The 19,916-nt window shown below is 37.3% G+C and overlaps 1 protein-coding gene across 3 annotated transcripts; it reads right to left on the bottom strand.

Moving 5' to 3' along the window:
• Nucleotides 1-4,932: 4,932 nt before the first annotated feature.
• On the bottom strand, nucleotides 4,933-19,913 carry LOC124267201 (lysophosphatidylserine lipase ABHD12-like). Of its 3 annotated transcripts, XR_006895980.1 has the most exons (13): nucleotides 19,761-19,913; nucleotides 16,184-16,314; nucleotides 14,725-14,830; nucleotides 14,350-14,469; nucleotides 13,204-13,280; nucleotides 12,188-12,317; nucleotides 11,646-11,683; nucleotides 11,000-11,079; nucleotides 10,321-10,403; nucleotides 9,745-9,823; nucleotides 8,975-9,102; nucleotides 5,397-8,141; nucleotides 4,933-5,360 (listed from the first exon to the last, which is right to left on the bottom strand). XR_006895980.1 is itself a non-coding variant. In XM_046702115.1 (12 exons), exons 1-12 carry the CDS (start codon nucleotides 19,856-19,858, stop codon nucleotides 8,105-8,107), a joined length of 1,107 nt encoding a protein of 368 aa, XP_046558071.1. In that variant the 5' UTR covers nucleotides 19,859-19,913; the 3' UTR covers nucleotides 4,933-8,104. The 3 variants fall into 3 exon arrangements, 2 of the variants coding, with proteins under 2 accessions (XP_046558071.1, XP_046558073.1); XM_046702115.1 differs by having other exon boundaries at nucleotides 4,933-8,141; XM_046702117.1 differs by lacking the exon at nucleotides 19,761-19,913 and adding an exon at nucleotides 19,545-19,626 and having other exon boundaries at nucleotides 4,933-8,141.
• Nucleotides 19,914-19,916: the final 3 nt, after the last annotated feature.

The raw sequence follows: 19,916 nt of genomic DNA, 5'->3' as shown, positions 1-19,916 counted from the left end.
CAACATAAACACCTCGGTGTCATCTTTTCAGGGTGTCCACCCGGACTGTTGAAAATTGAAATTTTATAAATTCAATGTTTCGGGTATTACGTAAGGAAGTAATTAGGCGTTAACACTATGGCGTTCGACGCTTCGGGCATTAAGGAAAACAAAATACGTTATACAGTACATTCTTTATTGTGGCCACTTTGTTATACGGGCATGCACCGGCATATGTCTCCCTTTTGGTCGAATTTTTAGGTAGAATTATTGTATTATGGGTTTTTTGGCTAGATTGATTGGTATAATTTTGTATGAATGAGATATATTGATTCATATTAATGAATGGTTTAATTAATTTGGGGTTTGTTAGAATGTGCTTGGAATTGGTGTTTGTGTCATATCTTGAAATATTTCGCAGCCATAGAGTAATTTAGATTTGATGAGTGATTTATATAGTAGTAGTAATGTTTGTTGCTACCCCATTTTCTATGCGATAGGAATTTAATAATGTTGAGATCTGACTTGCATTTTTCTTGTATGAATTGAGTGTGTTTGTTCCACGTTAAGTGCTGGTTTTCATAAACTCATATTGCTCCATCGTCGGCAAACTGGGATTTGTTTATGTTTTTACTGAGGTTGTTGAATATATCATCAGATTTGATGGTCTATGGAGACCTTAAAGTCTCTCTCTGTTAGAAAGGCTGATGCAAAATTTAGAAGTGCCCCTTTTAAACCTTTTTTTTTGCGAAAGCCTGATTGAGTTTTATTATATACATTTTGTGTTTCAAGATATTGTGTTAACCATACCCTCCGTGGTTTTGTGACAAATCTAGTTAACTCAAACTCTTTCTCATTTCAACAACAATAGTACTCATGTCTTCCGGCCCTCGTTAATTAGAGCAGGGAGACTATATAACGTTGTAGATTATCCCTGATTAGAGACGGCCTCCGTGGTGTAGGGGTTAGATCGTCCGCCCGGAGAGCGGAAGATCGCGGGATCGATCCCGACCGCGTCATACCAAAAGACGTTAAAATATGGTACTTGTTGGTCCCTACCTGGCGCGGGCATTAATGGGTACAACAAGGACTGGTCGGCTCGGAGTCAGTATAATGTGTCTGAGTGGGGTATTCATGCTTCACTGCGGCATGGTATCTCAGTGGGCTAGCACTATAAAACCAGCTTAAGTCTGGGCTAGTACAAGCAGCCGCACATACCGCACATACACATACACACGCATGCACGTCGTCATATGAGCGAAATATTCTCAAGCACGACGTAAAACCCAATTTCACCTCACCTCACCTGATTAGAGTAGAGCGGATTAGCGCAGTCTTTCTGCTATTCACAGGTTCATGTTCTCCAAGGCAGTCGACAGTCCGGGTGTTATTGGAGCAGGGTTGAGCATTGCCACACTCCACTGCTTTTTGACAGTCCGGGTGTGTATTCGATAAAACATTCGACAGTCTGGGCGTGAACCCTTTTCAGATAATACAAAATGGTCTCATCTTGTATCTGCTGTACTAGAAAAGGCCTAAAAACGTGTTTCCTCATTACGGACGCTAAAGTACGTATTACCAAGATAACAGTATGTATGAAAGGTATGTTAGGCCTATTTTAGAATATGCATCTGATGTCTGGGATAATTGCCCTATTTATTTTATTTGTTTATTTGTGATAAACTTGAAATGTTACAACTTGAAGCAGCAAGAATTGTAACCGGATTGCCTAAATTCGCTTCAAGATATAGTTTATACAGTGAGACATGTATACAGTCAACATGTCAACGTACTGTTAAATAACAAAACAAAACAAAACAAAAAACAAACAAACATATAAAGTTGAGGATTGGTGTAAGGCCGTCTGGGTTTTCTTTTCAGTGTTTCCCATCTCCCAGAATGTTCATTCCGACGAGATAAATGAACTTTTCTCATCTCCGTCGATTTTTGATATGACGACTGTGACGACTTCGGAGGTTTTGAGCGGATCTCTCCGTCTTGTTGAAAACGGTGTTGTTTCCTACCAGTTGCTCATCCGGGACCTAGCTGTTTGATCCTGGTGGTTAACCCGGGCAGGGAACAATGCCGGATGGTGACGACTGAAGAGCCGACAAAAGTGACTGCCAAGGAAACATTCTGCTTTCTGTAGAATCTCGTGGATAAGAAACGTAGTCTTAGTCCTTTGAGTTAGTCGCTTTAGGACAGTCATGTGATCGGATGAATAGTCATCTTCATCTAAGATCGTTTCAGGCGAAACCTGAAAACATCTTACTAATCCTGTACGATTTCATAATTCACAGGCAATAAACGAGATGTTTAACACAAACGAGGATCTCCATCCTATATTTGTCTGCTTGGCAAGACGAAGGCCGGAACCCGCGACACATACAATGCTATACCTTTGAAACATACGCTCATTTGGTATATTTTCGTATGCACATGCACCTCTTTCATGTATGCTGTGGCCGGATTTCCAGGTATTTCCAAGCATGAATTAAGATACAGGTACCCACAACAAATATGTGGCCATAGAGTATTTCCAATGCATTTCTTTTAATTGCAATAGGTGTTGAAATTTCTGATTTCGTTCTAAGTTTACTAGGGTTGGAAACATGGAAATTTCCAAGAGCGGGAAAACATATGTAAATTGTCAAAGATTGCGGAAGAGGTTAGCACATTTTGCCCTACCTCTATTACCTGTTACAAACACACGCAAAGGCAGGTCACCAGAAAGAAATGGGAGCTTATGGTACACGCATAACATTCGCCACTTCTAACCCCAGCCCATACAAATGCAACAAGAAATACACACACGCACACACATGCCATAAAAAGGCTACACAGCGTGCAAATTGAATATTGGATCTTACAGCAGTTGTCTAATGTGGGACAAATTCAGAAATATAGGTATGCCCTTGAAAAACCAATAAGCATATCCGGGGCATGTTTCGATCCATAATTACAGTATCCTGGTACGTTATTCAAAGCTCTAAGTCTCTGAAAGTAAGAATGTTTGATGAATATTGATAACTCCGTTTACATTGAATTAGACCAGAGAGCTCGGAGATTCAGAACCAGCGGGAGTCTAGACTAGCTCTATTTCGGACTTTCGCATTGCAGAAAGGGTTGGGCGGAAAGTTTGGAGTAGAGACAGACTATTGGCATGTTTAAGGTCCCAGCGATACAGAGCGAATGTGGCTCGTACAAGGAGGGAAATGCATTTTAAAACTCTAATCTCCTAGTAATATTAGTATTCGTATTTTGGAAAATAAATATATAGATCCGAAGCAGAAGATTGCCTTCATTTAACACACACACACCAGAGACACGCACGCTCTGCTGATCACAGCTGGTGGCTTCATAATGTCTGTTGGAACAATGCAGTTGACTACAGCCGATTTGGCAGTGTTCATCCGTCAATATTTTAGGACTGACGTTGTATTGTTGACGTTCGTCAGCTGATGAAGATAGTGATTCACGTGAGCCAATTCCATGATGCGCTAACTATTGTCAATTCATTAACTCACTGCTTGGCTGACAACGTAGTCATGCGACACACTGAAATCGAGAAATGAACGACAGTTGGCGTGGAAGTGTCCATCCAGGCGAGGTCACCTGCTACTGTCAATATGTGTATACGATTTGAAGGTTTTTCGCGCAAAACCTATTTCTGGTGCATCTAATTCGTCTGCAACGTCTATACCAACTTCTGTGCGTGTATTGAACAGCTGATAGTGATTATATATAACTTGACAATTCCCTCAGTGAAGGACGACTTGTGCAGGTAACCAGTTGATATTGGCGACATACGTTGTGTTGTCTATAATAGCACTGGAAATGACCTACAATCCAATCAGGAGACTGACCATGCATATATTCATTAACCATTCTAACAGGTTCACAAATATGTTCTCATTTTTAACAGAATGTATAATTTAGGTTCCAGTAATGATTTATATGATCCATAATATCTTTGAAATAAAGAAGTATTTTTTATACCAAGTTTGGACATGGATATCAATGCATCTGCTACGTAATATGTTCACGAAATGTAACTCATTCCAATTTTTTTATATCCATACATTTGAAAATCCAGTTTGAAACAATAACATATGACATGGGTGACCCAGCTGAATCCTCCATCAAGATCAGTCCAAATGGTATGTGTACACAAGGTCATTAATTTGGTTTACTGTTGCTACAACCTGGCAAACACCACATATTACACCTTCCAGGATACTGGACAGTACCAACAATGATGTAAAGGTGGGCGTGTCTGCAAGATTTCCAAACGTGCCCATCCAAGCTGTGTCGTCCTGTGCATTGAGCTCGGGTCACAAGTAACGTTGGTGCGGAGAGTCCTTGGATCGGTGACCTTGTTTGGCAGCTTGACTCCTGAGAGTTTCTAGGACTTCAGTCCTGCCCCACAACGAAACACATGTGATACATGGGGTCTAAAAATTGCTTCTCTTCACCCAGCAGAATATGGGTACCCGGAGAGATAAGTCATGTGACTATTTCATGTGAGATTTTATTTAAATTTTCTATCAACCAGTAACTGGAAATATACCACATCACATAACATTTTATATACTACTTTGTACATTTGCTCTAACATCTCCTATCATACTGAATTGTTAATGATCATTTTCATAGTGGTTACAGCGTTCGCTCGTCACGCCGAAGACCCGGGTTCGATTCCCCACATGGGTACAATGTGTTAAGCCCATTTCTGGTGTCCCCTGCTGTGATATTGCTGGAACATTGCTAAAAGCGGCGTAAAACCAAACTCACTCACTCACTCACTGTTTTTAGGACCTACTTGAGCAGCCTGTAGAACTGGAGGTATATTCTGTGTAGAATATTTCTACTTTATTGAACATAGGCCATTATTTAATGAAGACATAATTTGAACAATTTTCCTGTAGAAATATATAACAAGAAAAACAATCCAACTCTTATCAACATTTATTCAATAACACAGACATATATCACAGGAATAAAAACATCTTTGCATTGTTCAATTTGATAAGAGGACCATCTGCCGACACCTCCCCTTGCAGGCCAACAAATGTTTCCAGAAAAACCAACCAGGTCATATATTGACCTGCTCCTCTATCCATGGCAACAGTACCTGAAATAGGCCCTCAATCATAAACTTGACATCCTTAAAATTCACATAACAGATTCTAGCTACACCATCAACATATAATTAAGAAGAAAACAACCAGGATACCCTTCCATTACAATTCCTGTGACAAAATTCTACTCTACTCGTAGAGGGGAAGGTCATCTGCCACGAGGAAAGGACATCTGCAGGTTGATGGCCAGTCAATTCTTCTTGAAGAACAAAAACATATCTCTGAAATGACTGTTCATCTCTTTTCATGATCCTCCTGAGAAACCTCACAAATCACATTAACATTTTCTGTCAAAATACAAAAGATACTGCGGTAATCTCTTCCATGTCCTTTGTCTTGAATATGTACTTCTACCCGTCTCCTCTGTACCCAAACAACATGTCAGATCTAATAATCAAACTGACAACATTTATTGAACAAACCATGTAAACAGCCGACGATTATCTCAAAGGCCTCAAAATATCAAGAGATTCAATACCATGTCTCCAAGACACAGCATTTATTTTATTTCCTCTTTCCATGTTTCAAACTATCCTAGTACATGTTCAATGTTACACAAACATACACTTCTCTCAGAGACCTGCTGAGACACAAACTTGGCACCACAAAGCCCTTCACACAGCTTGACCACTACCAGTAATAGTTTGTTTCTTGTCCCTACCCACCTTGGGGGTAGTGGGGTAGCCTAGTGGTTAAAGCGTTTGCTTGTCATAAGATAATAAATTCACTGAATAAATGTGGTTATTATGCTCCAGAGATATAACACAGCTCTATGCAAAATACAGATAACTCTCTTCCGTGTTCAAGGCACTGAAACAACACACATATAAATATGTTATAAGGATGTATTTACAGTAGTGTGTAAGGAAGAGGCCAATGGCTATTGCTCCAGGTTAGGTTAAATTGATACCAGTATAACATAAGCAGTAATTGGGTATCAACTCAAGAACAAAGGGTTAGATAGTGCAACAGGACAAATATGATTCAAGACACTCCCACAACAATACATACATTGTCCCTAGGGGACAGTGTCTAGTGGGGTAGACTCAAACCAATATTGTCAGGATGGGGAGCCCCGCACCATGGCAAATAGTGCCCAGAATGTCATGATTGAACCATTTCACTTTGACATACAAGTTTAAGGATGACAGGCTAGGATTGGACACAACTAGTTACATCTAGGTCCTCAGATCATTCAGAGTTGTCATCAATTTAACATAAACAGTCCATCAAAGTATTAGCTATTCTCGAAAAAACACAGACTACTGGCCATGTATAACTTTGACATGACTGACCAGTATAACTATTCATGAACCTTAGTAACATGTTTATGCCATCCTCTATATAACCGTCATAAAAAAGGATTCCACCTTCAATTTCGACTCAGATACATATGTTTGTAGAACTGATACAATATCACGAACTGAGTGAAAAAATCGACACAGCAGTTCCAAGAACACATTTCAAGAGGACAATCTTGTTGCAGAGTCCAGCACTATTGGAAAGGTCAGTTCATCAGAAAACTACATATAACCATCTTGGTGCAGGAATTGTAAGCAAAAGTTGACAAAAAGGCAAAATAAGGATTTTTTAATGTTAAGGGCATGTGAGTGTTAAGGGTGAGATTTTGAACACCAAGCCCACTAGGTATTGAAGCTTTCCTTACTCCAAATACAGAAAGTGATAACAAACATAATGTAGTCCTGTGTATAAATGCTTACCTAATATAATAATTTACATTAATAAAACCTTCAAATGCATAAAGCCACTCAAATCAACACACCATGAACAAGCCAAGGAGGCCATAAAAGTCATTGGTATCCTGTAAACTCTTGCAGAAGGTATATGAAATGCACAAATTAAACACACAACATAAATACCGGTAAGTGCTAAAAAACTATTTCCTAAACAACAGTAAACAAATTTTCTTTTAAGTTTAAAAATACCATGCAACCTCCTGACATAAGATTAACTGTACAAACAAACAATCCATCCATTAAAAAATCTAATTACTAGTTATCTAAAACTGAAATGTATATATCTATCATCAAGACTTATTTGAGTCTTAAAACTCTAAACTTTTGAGATCAACTGAAAAAATCATTGCTTATGATGAAAAATCATACATGATATTTTTCTGTTCAAACTAAGTTGAATAAATAATGTTCTGCTGTTATTTGCAAGAGGCTATTTCATGAATGTTATGTTATTTAAGATCTACAACAAGATTTTCTTATTTCTCACTACTGTGAATGGAACCAAAGATGCATCTTCATTAATGAGGTCTTGGTTCCATATCTGTATGTTATAATACCACAAGCACAATACCACCCAAGTATGCAAATATTTTATACTGGAATTCCTTGATGACCACCGGTTACATATCTTGCCTAAAGAAGTTCATATAGTTCATTAACATAAGATCTTTAAAAAATAAACGCCTATCATCAATTTTATAATCTGATATAGCCATGCAAACAAAGCAAGCATGCATGTTTTAATTTTACAAATCCCAATTTTCAGAACTTGCAAGCTGGCACTAGTTTGTGAGGTGTATTTAACAATATTTTAGTTGTAGTAACTTGTACCAATAAGGACAGTGTGTCAGATGTACAGGAGAATGTCTCAATGTTTTAGCTATTAACTTCTCAGAAGCCAATAAGAAAAGATCTAGTCTTGACATACAAAGGTTCCCAATGAGACAAAAACTGGTAAAGGGAAGTAACTCTGTACAGTGAGTCGCAGAACTGAAGACCACTAGGGCCATACATACAGTAGTTTCAAAATATCAGCAAAAACCAAAACAGCAGGAATTCTTCCAAATTTGTAAGAGAATGCTCTCTGTCAATATGACTACAGGATCAAGAATAAAGTTTGTGTATCACAATATTAACAGCAGTACATATTCCATATATTCCACATTTTGGAATGATAATCATCTCTGATTCCCTGAGGTTGAAGGTAAAGGTTTAGCAACGTCTTAATTATTTCTTCTTCTCCAGGGCCTTGTGAACAAAAGATCTGAAAAGAAACCAAAAATACTTAGGTTACCAAACATATTCCTCAATTATAAAGTAGACTCAAATGTCACCACCTAAGCCATTTTGTAGACACATCAGGGGCGTAGCTACCATTATCAAAAAAAGCCAAAAGGTTGGGTAAGCCCTCATTTTACCCTAGTTGTTTTACTGTAGTTGTTTAACTTTGGAATATGCCAGAACATATCAGTATGAAATAATACCCAAACCACAGCCAGACATCAGGACAGGTAACTTCAAAATGTTACCAGTCCAAAATGGATTTAACCAGACCAGACACCAAGATATGACTCAGATGTATATAACATCTCAACTTTTTACCAGACCATCGGGCTGGCTAGCTGTAAATCTAGACTGTCCATCTGAAATCTAACTGGTCTCAGGCTGTCAGACGGGCCTTATTTCACACACTGAACATATACATACACATGAAATACAATAGAATTTCAGCGTTTATTTAATTCATTTCTTTCATTTAAACATTTAAAGCTTGCTTGTATATGGGCATTGATGTTATAATGACGGTGTTGACATCAATGTTCTAGTGGGGTACTAAGTGTTTACTTGTCAAGCTGAAGGCCGGGTTCAATTCCCCACATGGGTATAAAGTGTAAAACCCATATCTGCTGCCATGATAATGTGGAGATATTACCAGAAGCAGGATAAAATCACATTCACTCACTAATACAGTGAATTAACCGTAACTGTGCTAACAGTAAATATATTTTATTGATAAAAGACATGTCAACGAATAAGTACCATGACCAAATGTTTGTTAATACTTTCAAATAAAATAATCAGAGAAACATATCTTACCTGACAATCTCTGGCAGTTCTGGTGACTTGAAAATGTGTTTATGTCCGTAACCATGGTGACTAGGAAAGCGCTTGAACTCCACACCAGCATGGTGATCCGGCTTGGACTGTTTGGCATGTTCATACAGCTGTGAGACAAAATAAAGTCCAGTTGAATTATAGAACCCACACAAACAAGACAACTATACTTTTTCAGTTGAATGAGTTCAAACAATAGACAGCTAGAACACAACTTCCCATTTCCACAATGTGCTCTTAGCACTATGACTGCCATAAGTCATAGTCTTAAGACTGGTTTGAAGAAACTTTACACCCCTACCCACAAGTAGAAGTATTTCAAGTGGAGGAACATCTCTGTCATTAAAAAATAATAAGTGATTACCTAGAAAGGTATGACTAATTTCTCACAGGTACATAGTCTGTCTCACAGTCCCCGAACCACATTATTTTCCCTACTGCCTAGCCTTCCCTGCAATGCTAAAGCCCTAAATGAAGCAAGTCTAGATTTCCTCAGGTTCAGAATTTCTGAATCTCCCATCCCACTGGGTTTCCCTTTCAATTTAAATGGATTTATTTGTCACTATCAAAAATATATACATTCAGAGACTAAGCGCTAGTCTAACAGGAACTAAATAAACAAGTCTGCCATCTGAAATGTTAACTTGACTGACTTATCTCCCCTTGACCATGCTGTGTCTTCCTGGCTGTGTGAGTAAAGTGGATGCTATTCTCTAAGTAACATCCTGTCAGATTCACACCAAATATCTCACCTTCTCTCCAAGATGGAATGGCACTACAGCGTCATCTTCAGCATGAAGAATCAGAATCGGGGGACTCACACTCCGAATACTGTGGAGAAAAATACAACATTCAGGACAAGCGCTAGATTAATCACCATTACGTAATTCTAGGGTTTCATTGAACACAAATTTTAGTATTGATATATAGACTCAGGAATACCATAATAGTTTCCATGGTTACTGTTATTTTAGTTTCATACTGTCATTATAGGATAGAGCAGATGTGAACATGTCAGTAAAAAGAAGGTCATGGCTACTACAAGAATCTTCATTCATAAGTGTATTGGATTTATACCACAGTGGTTAATACCACTTTTATAGCACCTAGGTTGATAGTATGGATGTCTACCCATGGTGCCATGACAAAACTCAATCAGATCACACCTGTTGTGGTCACATGTGAAGCGTAGGCCACACCACACATTCATTCAGACACCCAATACCCAAACAAGCATCTTTGTTGTTTATTGCAATACACAGCAATATGGTTACAAAGATGCATCTAAAGGCAAGTACTAGCATAAGGTACTATGGAGATAATATTACTTTTCATCCGTGCTGAAGTGGATTCCATTTTCCTTGATGCCATCCACGAAAACCCAGGTGAACCATGGCAGAAGGCGGTAGGGCTGTCGAGAAAAACAATGTCAGTCTTATGAAGACACACAGCTGTCACAAATACAATTTTTAGGTTGAATGACACTATAAGCAGCATACTAGTCATATCATAGGCACCTGGGGTGTGGCGCAGCGTAATGGTTAAAGCGTTCACTTGTAATGCTGAAAACCCAGGTTCGATTCCCCACATGGGCACAACGTGTGAAGCCCATTTCTGGTGTACCCCTTCTAATTTATTTCATGGCAGTCTATAAATGATATAAAGATATATTCCCCATTGCAGTATGACATGCAATCAACAATCAACCAAATCAGCAGATTCATTTCTCTCAATTCTTATGAGTGAGTGAGTTATTATTTAACGTCACATCGGCAATATTTCAGCCATATCGTGACGATCAATTCTTATGAAAAACATAGATTACTGGGCAACAGTCAATCCAAGACTACCACAGGAGTACAATAAGTTCTTCATTACAACTGATAATTGTGTTCTCTACTTGGCACCAATAGAGCTTTTAAAATCATAACAAATTTGCAATATAAACAGATGTTGACATATACTTGGCTTTACTTAAGTTCTCATAGTTCCAGACCAGATACTCACCAGGGCAAAAGGGTGGTTGGCGGCAGCTTCTCGAATGTTGTTAAAGGGGGCCTCTAGGATGATGCCGGGTGGATGGTCATCTGCAATACATGCCTTTATTATAACATCAGAGCAGCAGACCACCCTTGTTTTATAAAGCTTGTTTGTGACTGAGTGAATAAAGTTTTATGACCCTTTCAGCAATATTCCAGCAATATCATGGCAGGGAGCACCAGAAATGGTCTTCACATACAGTACCCATGAGGGGATTTGAACATGAGACTTCAGTGTGAGTAGCTAACGCTGTAACATTCAGCTACCCTACCTCCTAGGCTAGTTCGTGACTCCAGAAGCATGACTACGGTATACTTGTGGTTGGTGTGATAATAAGCTGCTTCTTGCTGTATTCTAGCACTATCACACTGAATAAAACCATTTCATGACTTGTGCCAATATATGACACTGATGCAAAAATATAACCATGAGTCAAAATTCTTAAAAATTACAGAAAACAACTAAAGTAAGTTTAAGGGAGTAGCATCTTCAAGAGGCATGTATATGCATATTGGAAGATGCAAGTTGGGTTTAGCCTCCAGCAGCCATATGAAAGACTTTTGTACACCATGTACACTGGTGTATGGACAGATTCAAACTTTTTGAAACTTACCCAGTTCACAGAGCTTCTTTGCTAACTTTGTAGTTATTCTGAAAGAAACATTAAATGATAACACCACAACTTGGCATCATGCCTTTGAGCATACTGATACAAATATCAATTCCATGTACAAAATGTTGGAACAAGATTAAACTTTTACCTGATGCAAAATAGTGAATCCTGTGCTCTGGAAAAACTTGTGTCTTGTTGGACACAACTTATTTGCACAAAAATATTGTCATTAGGCCTTTTCAGTTATGGACCTATGGCCATGCAAAGTGGCATCCATGATAAATTTTACTGCCAATGTCTGATTTTCTAATATAAATCAACATGATCAATATATATCATTTCAAACCAAAAAGGTCAATAAATCTATAAAACGCTTCGAGACTTCCTATTTCCTCCATTTTTGGTACAGCAATTACCTTTGGCTCCCCATTTTCAAGTCTCTGACAATCCGCCCACAATCCCTCCCCTTAACACACACATAGAATGATTCACACAAGTCTCCGAAGTTTTAAGATAATGGTACTGAAAGAAGGATGACTCACGCTGTGCCAAGAGAGTGACCCCAGAGGAAGATGGGCTCTCCATTGTTCCTCTCCTTGATCCACCGGTACATGAAGTGGGAGTCGTGGACGACCCCGTCCTCTGTGGGTGTGCCAGTGGAGTCACCGAAACCTGCAGCAACACAAGGACTCATGGCTGAAAACACTGTAGACTCACACCACTTTATTAAAAATTGTGTCCTTGGAATAAACAACCTTGATATACCAAGAAGACCTTCATTTCGTGTCTACTTTCTTTTGAACGTCAGTTAACAAGCACTTTATGACAGTTACAGAGCATTTTTTTGCTTTATGTACATGTAATGTTGCATTGGACCATTAACTAACAATCTGTAGACATACAATAAGTATGCAAATAGCCACTGGCCCACTAGTCCGTGGCTAGTAAAAATCCAGTGGGGCCAGTAGATCTCCACAGTCACTGGCCCAATTGGCTAATGAATTTTCATGTGGTCATTTTGTAAATATATCACTCTCTCTGACTTATTAAGTTATAACACACTTTTAAATCATGCAAGATTATGGCCTGATAAATATGTACATCATATTAGCAGCTAAATGATGAAATCCGTGTCTACTTTCAAATTTCGGGCCAGTGAAATATGTTGTGAGCTGATACCTTACACACAGAGCTAGGCCAACTGGCTAGCAACATTTGGAAACTATTTCACACACTGCATACATTACATGAGATGAAAGGTCTACATAGAGTAATTACACATATGCATCATGGATCAGTCAAACAGTTCCAACAGAGTTCATCAAATAATCATTTTCCTTCATGATCCATGGACTTATTATATACTGAAGGAAAAAAGTAAGGGATCATGAAAATTTAGGATGTATTTTCATGAAATTGTTAGCTCAGTCTTCACAACAAAAATATATGTCCAAAAATATTCATGATTTCTTCAGTATTTACCAGAGAAAACATCTGCTAAAATATCTAACATGACAATACAAAAGACAAACTGAATTGTGTTTCCATGGAAACTTACCTCTGTAGTCAAAAGTGATGATATGGAAGTCCAAGCCGGCCAGTAGTTTGTACAGCTGTACTCTATGAAATCCCCCTCTAGACACAAAACAGATGCATTTGACCTTTAGACGGAATTTTACTAACACTAGTAACAGCATACTTCCTACAGTTGACAATCTATATGCATGATGTCCTTTGTGAGTATTTGATTGACATTCCAGAGTAAATAAGGAAACATACAAATTTACAGATAACAACTTGATTATAACATTCAGTGAAGTTATGATGTAGATAACACCATTATCAAGCTATATTGACATAAATAAATGCAATTAACAATAAGTTCATATCAATAATGTTGTATGGTTCCTTAGGCCTAAAAAATAGAATGTTGTGGTTTACCCGACTACCCGACCGACCCTTGAATTCTGGTGCCGACCCTATTCTTTTTAAGCGGAATGAATAAAATAAGCTTTCAGATACCAATGCTTTTCCCGGCACCAACAGATATCTGTCACTCTGATAGAGAAAGTCAATATGATGGCCACAAGCTTGATTGAATAAACAATTACACATTGATAAATGTGTTATAAGTTTGTACTTTACTTCTGAAAAAATAATTCCGACCTACCTACCCTAAATATTTAAGAGGTGTAATCGTAACCACAACATTTCTTTTATTTGGCCTTATGTCTGGTTGACATTCCCAAATCCTTGTCCTATTTCCTGAATGATCAATGCATGATAAGCGACCAAATATACTTTCTTCAAATGGAGCAGACACATCTCACAGACTGAAAGCTTCAGACACCAATGTTCAACATGTATGTCAATGAAACTGTCTCAGTAATATATAACTTGTATTTACTTATGTTAGCTATGGGAAGAATTTGTTTGTTATTCACAGAGTTATATGATGTGGTCACATGACTTCATCCAAGATGTCTGACAGTCAAACTGTACAGTGAACTACAGTTAAAATGAACCAAATATTGGTGGTCTCTTTCAGTTTGTTATATATATTATAACCATAGTAATATCTTCTTTATCGTGTTTATAGAAGTAAACCTTTCATATTGTTCCTTTAACATACTGCTCCATTTATCAGTGCAATAAACACACACATGGCACACAGCACAACAGCTGTATACTACATATCTCCTACCTTGTTCCACTGTTGCCATGGAGATACAGAATAATCCTCTTCCCAGATTTCAGCAATTGTTCATACTCATAAGGATCTGCGGGACTCCCATCCTGCACCAGGCTCGATGGTAGAGTGTGCCTACAAGCATCACAATAGACAATGTCCCTCAATTTGTCCCTTCATCAATATTTGTAAGATATTTTGTATTTCTTCACATGTCATCACTAACATTGGGTATGATTGTTTGGTATTTAGTATATCATTTCTTACTGTGATTGTGTATTCTGAACAACTGAGTAGACGTTTCAAGAACCGATTCCACTAGGCGATTGTAGCACTAAGGTGCTTGTAACTCAAATGATATTTTACTGAATTAAGTTTAATTTTTCTTACCAAACTCCAACATGAATGCCATTGTCTGTTTGGAGGTAGAAGTTCCGGGTTGAATTCAGACCAAAGTCTGATGGCTTGGACAAATCGATAAATGGAGGCCAGCGAACTGGAAAGATGAATCTCCATTATACAACTATCATGCTGTAACATTGTGTGGTTGGTTTTCTTTACATAAGCAGGTGATAATCTCAAGAATATGATGCCAATGATGAAAATCATTATCAGATATTGTTATGGTATGGTATTAGATTACAAATGTGTGATGTGTTACTCAACAATGCAAAAACATCTACAAGCTGGAATATTTAACAACTAGCATTATTAACTTCAGTCAGTGTCATACTTCTCAACATGCTAAACAAACATGAGAATAAGGCAGCTGGAAAGGCTTTGCTAATTTGCTGAAACTTGTTCAAACTAGTGTTGGGAATTGGTTAAAATCTCATAAATGATGATTGGTTCATTACAACCGATCTATCATCGAAAATAATTGGTTGGCGTTATTTATCAAGTTTTCCTGGTTGTGTTTGTTAATGCAAAAATAATAAAGAAAAAACATGTAGTTCTTTTGAGTTTTTCCAAATTTTACATCTTTAAAGGATGAATAGTATGTTAGGAACATAAATTCCTGGAGTCTTTGAGATAAATTCAATCCTAACTTGGAACGAGCTGGTAGTGCTTATGAAATGTAACAGACAAAACCAACCTTGTGAAAAATATTGTTAAAGCAAAAAAGTGTTCCAAAATTATTTGTGTTCGATTATTAGAAAACATGATTGATTGCTTGGTTGTTCAGTCATTGCGACCAATCTTTGATTATTTCAATTAATCGGACCACCACTAGTTCAAACACAACATTACTTGTATGCTGACATAAATCAATAAAGAAGACATCCAAGAAATGTCTCAATTTCATTCATGAATAAAATTGTGTTAAATGTGTTTACATCACCCCAGTTTATCAAAACTTCCAAAGCTTAAGCAACACTTTGGGGGATGGAGTAGGGGTTTGGAATCTATTCAGAGCCATGACATCTCTGACACCTATGTCTTTCACAAATGAGGAAAATCAACAGATACATTGCAAACATCAAATAAAAAGATACAATATTAAATCAAATGTGATGTAGACAAGATTGCAAACTCTTTAGACCTAAGCAAATTTCAACTAATAGTTCATAAACCATACAAAACCATTAGAGCTACATAGCTCTTCAGCTGACCTGAACAATGGAGAAAAATGGCAGCCATGTTTAAAACTGAATTAATATTTTAGGAGCATTTTTTAGAATTTTTTAGAAAATTGTGTTTTAGTCAAGTAAGCTAAAATGTGTGGCCCAACCATGTTTACTACAATCCTGATGAATACAGTAAACCTTTAACAACCTGTTGCAGGGCAAACAATGGCAGACAGCTGGTGTCACTAAATCAGTCAAAGACTGGGATATTGTTTACTCACCGAGATTAGAGAAAACAACCTTTGGCAAAATCCAAGAGTTGGCTCTGACAAAGATGGGCACTGCAACGTAGATGATGAACACGGTCAGACACACTGTCTTTGCTACCAACACTGCTGTCTTCGCCGACTCCCTGAAACACAAACTGGACTTGTGATATGCCAACCTCTTTGATAAAGACAGTGTTTCCACCGAAATTGGAGAATAAAGTACAGTCTGAGAATCTGATAAGCAACAAAATCAGAGGCTGGATGTGATGAAAGGGAAAATTTGTATTTTCAGTACACCAAGCCCATGCATATTTCTGTATCTGTATCGAAATATGTCAATACAGCAGGGTTTTACATGGCGCATGATTCCTGCGTATTTGACACAACAATTTTGTAAAACTAAAAGACTCTCAAAATACTATCATACGAGTCAACTTGACGCAAGTTTTACGGGTGACCCTCAGAATTCAATTCAATAAAATCAGTTTGATAAGCAAACAATGATAGTTTTCAATGATAGTTTGACTTTGACAGAGCTGTAAGATTGTTCCAAAGAACTCAGAGGAGACAGTAATTCTTGCTACTGGCTCGGGTGACACTGCTACAAAAAGACGTACATCAGACCATATTACTCTCGAGAGAAGCATACAACTTATATTACTAACTAGTTATATAAATGACAATACAACATAAAACATTAAAATATTTGCCAAACTCTTGCTTTTTGATTTATAAACACAAAGAAATATTAAATTTTCATGACTCCCAAATAATTGAAAATGACTCCCAAAAATAGATATTGTGAGTCACCATGACTCCCATTTTTCAAAGTCTGTGTAAAACTCTGTTACACGTTTGATATTTGAGATGTTACACTTGGAGTTCATTATCATGCAGACACCCAGTCTGAGCTTTAACATTTATACATTATTGTTGATTAAGGAAATCACTGCTCATTTGGTGGTCTTATGCAATGAAGCTTGCCTAGTCCGTGAATTACGCAAGTAGGATTGCAGTTCTTGGGAACTGTTAAATTGACTTATGTAATCTGCTGATTGGATAGTACCTTTAATTATGCACAACATATACACTGATAGAATATAGAAATCTCAACACTGTAAAGTTATTTGGATAGAACATAAATAAAACAGAAATTCTGTTTGATGACAATTAAATATGCATGTTTGTTGGTTCAGAATGTTTTAATGCTGGAACACTACACACACCTTCCCTGCTCATCTCATGTCACACTGATCCAGGTAACAACCTCACAGCATGCATGTCCACATAATGCTGCATAACATTTCCTTAATTAGCACCTCACCTCCTCCAGTGATGAACAAAATGTCGTCATTAGCCTAAGGGAGATAAAGTTAATTGATCTTTAATCACTGACAGGTGCGTGTTTCTTTCTCAGTTTTATCTCTCTAATTTTACATACAAAATGATGAAATGTAGCCTGTACAATGACTACAAGCTAATATAATGCTTGAATTAATATAGACAACTATTATTATAGGAAATAGCAAACCACTACCAATTACTGCTGCATTTCATTTTCTGTACTTACAACATATGACATAAAGCTATTACATAATACTCTGTGCAAAAGACTTGAGGTTGCTGACCTTGATGTTCAGTTAAGTGGAAGTGTGTATTATGTCCACCTGAGCACATATCCCTCTGTGCCAATACGATTATTTAACAGCCTTACTCTGGGTACTGTATATGCTGTAAATGTTTGGTATGTTTAACAATAAACTTGACAAACCTTGGTGATTACCTGGAATGCTTATATTAAATATACTTGATCACTTGTTGAATACAGTCAAATGTCATGAATGTGTAGAAAATTAATGCGTGAATTTAAAGGAATTTTAGCTTTACATTTTTTATATTTAGAGTCAATTAGAAATCTTAGGAAATAAATAGAAACTGTCTTCAATGGAATCATGAAACAATTCAGTATATAATACTTGATACTGCAGGGTAATGAGATCGGTTTACCATTAGATGCACACCACAGGTACAAACCATGATCGAATTGTACCCAGATTTTTGCTGCTGTATCCTGTATCCATATGAACGTGTTATTGTTCCGTGATTTTAGAATCTTGAGATGGCCTATGTTGTAAATGTATCCACGATAGCATCTGCCTTAACAAATATGCCTAATTCTGAATATAGAATGCATTTGAAAACAAAACAAACGTTGGTTCATAAAAATTATTAGAACTAAGCCACACATTATAAGTACTTTCAGCGGCCCACGATGAAAGTCTGTCTCTTACTACTCTCAATATTTTCCCATATATTAGTTCAAAATGAAACACAAACAAAATCTATGGTAACCTGACTGAGAGTTACCCTGTCAGCCTTCTTCCGTAGTATGATGTTTTGCTGTGCTTTTTGAGAACATCAAATCAACATTTCTCGTTTGTAACAATACGATAATTCATGGAGTTAGGTACTGTTGTTGCACTTTTAAACATTATATGACATTCACACCTGCTGCCATTTTGTCATGAACAGTCATAGTTTGCAGGACATATTTGATATATCAACTCTGTTTATGAGTAAAGTATTGTCCTACAACTGAATACTGACATGAATTGAACACATTTTTTGTCACTTCAAGTATATGAGAAATGAATGTAATCAAATCATTCAGATTCTTAAATGGGTTGAAAATGCACTCCAACAATGACCAGCACAAATGTTTGGATATATAACAGCATTATTAATATCATACATAAACAGGAAAGGAGCGGGTCAAATAGTCAAGACTTGACCACACAGGGGTTTTTTTCATTGTTGAACCCCTCAGGGCTATAAACATGGTCATCCATCTATCAACATTTTCAAGGTTGCTTCTTGATTGTAAACTCAAACAGCATATTTATAACCTGATCACAAAGATTTACTTAAGTAATGAGGTTTATGTTTGTACTGATTTGTATCAGCATCAAACAGGGATTTTGACTAAAATCTGAGGCTGAAACCTATGGCTAAACGTGTACAAATGACAGAAATGTATGCATATATATGTATCATTAAAGCTGACAACACCAAACCTTGTCTACCATGACATAACTAATCTGGGACAACTGTGGCAGGAAACAGTTTGACACAATAAATCATTTGATAATTTACCAAATTTTGTACGTAAATAATATCTAAACAATAGTAAACACGATCATGTCGACCATCAGTGCAGTGCACCATGGTGACAACCAGAAAACTATGTCGATAATCTTTTATCCGCTTGCTCTTTTTCTTCCAGGATATTACTGGATGTCTACAGTCTTTTCCTGGTGTATAAGCCTAAGGTGTAAAATCAGGTAGAAGTTTCCAGCGTTCTAAATCCCATTACCAGAATATATGATAAGCTAGACTTTCTTCCTCCATGTTACAAGGCGATGACTAGTCGTCCGGGAGCTCGGGTCTGTGTATTCTTCATGTATCTGTATTGATAACATGTGCAAGAGGACGATGAACGATGAACAAAGGTCCAAAGTCCAATGCTCCGGGTTCACTGTTATCACTGATAAACTGTAACAACACTGGATACTAAATGTGTAAATCTTACCTGCTCGGTAAAATATTGTATCCCGCTAGCTTCGCAGTTTCCATTTTGTCTTTCAGGGAATCATTTGACTTTGGCATCGATTTGCTAACCCGAAACATCGTGACTGATGTCAACAACACTTCGAACGAAAACACTTGCTCACTATTAATAGATTGA

The sequence above is a fragment of the Haliotis rubra genome, unplaced genomic scaffold, assembly GCF_003918875.1.
Source record: "Haliotis rubra isolate DU_JTF1 unplaced genomic scaffold, ASM391887v1 Scf13, whole genome shotgun sequence".
NCBI classification, from domain to species: Eukaryota; Metazoa; Mollusca; class Gastropoda; order Lepetellida; family Haliotidae; genus Haliotis; species Haliotis rubra.
Note: the sequence above shows the minus strand (reverse complement) of the source record. Positions and strands in the feature narration are given on the sequence as shown.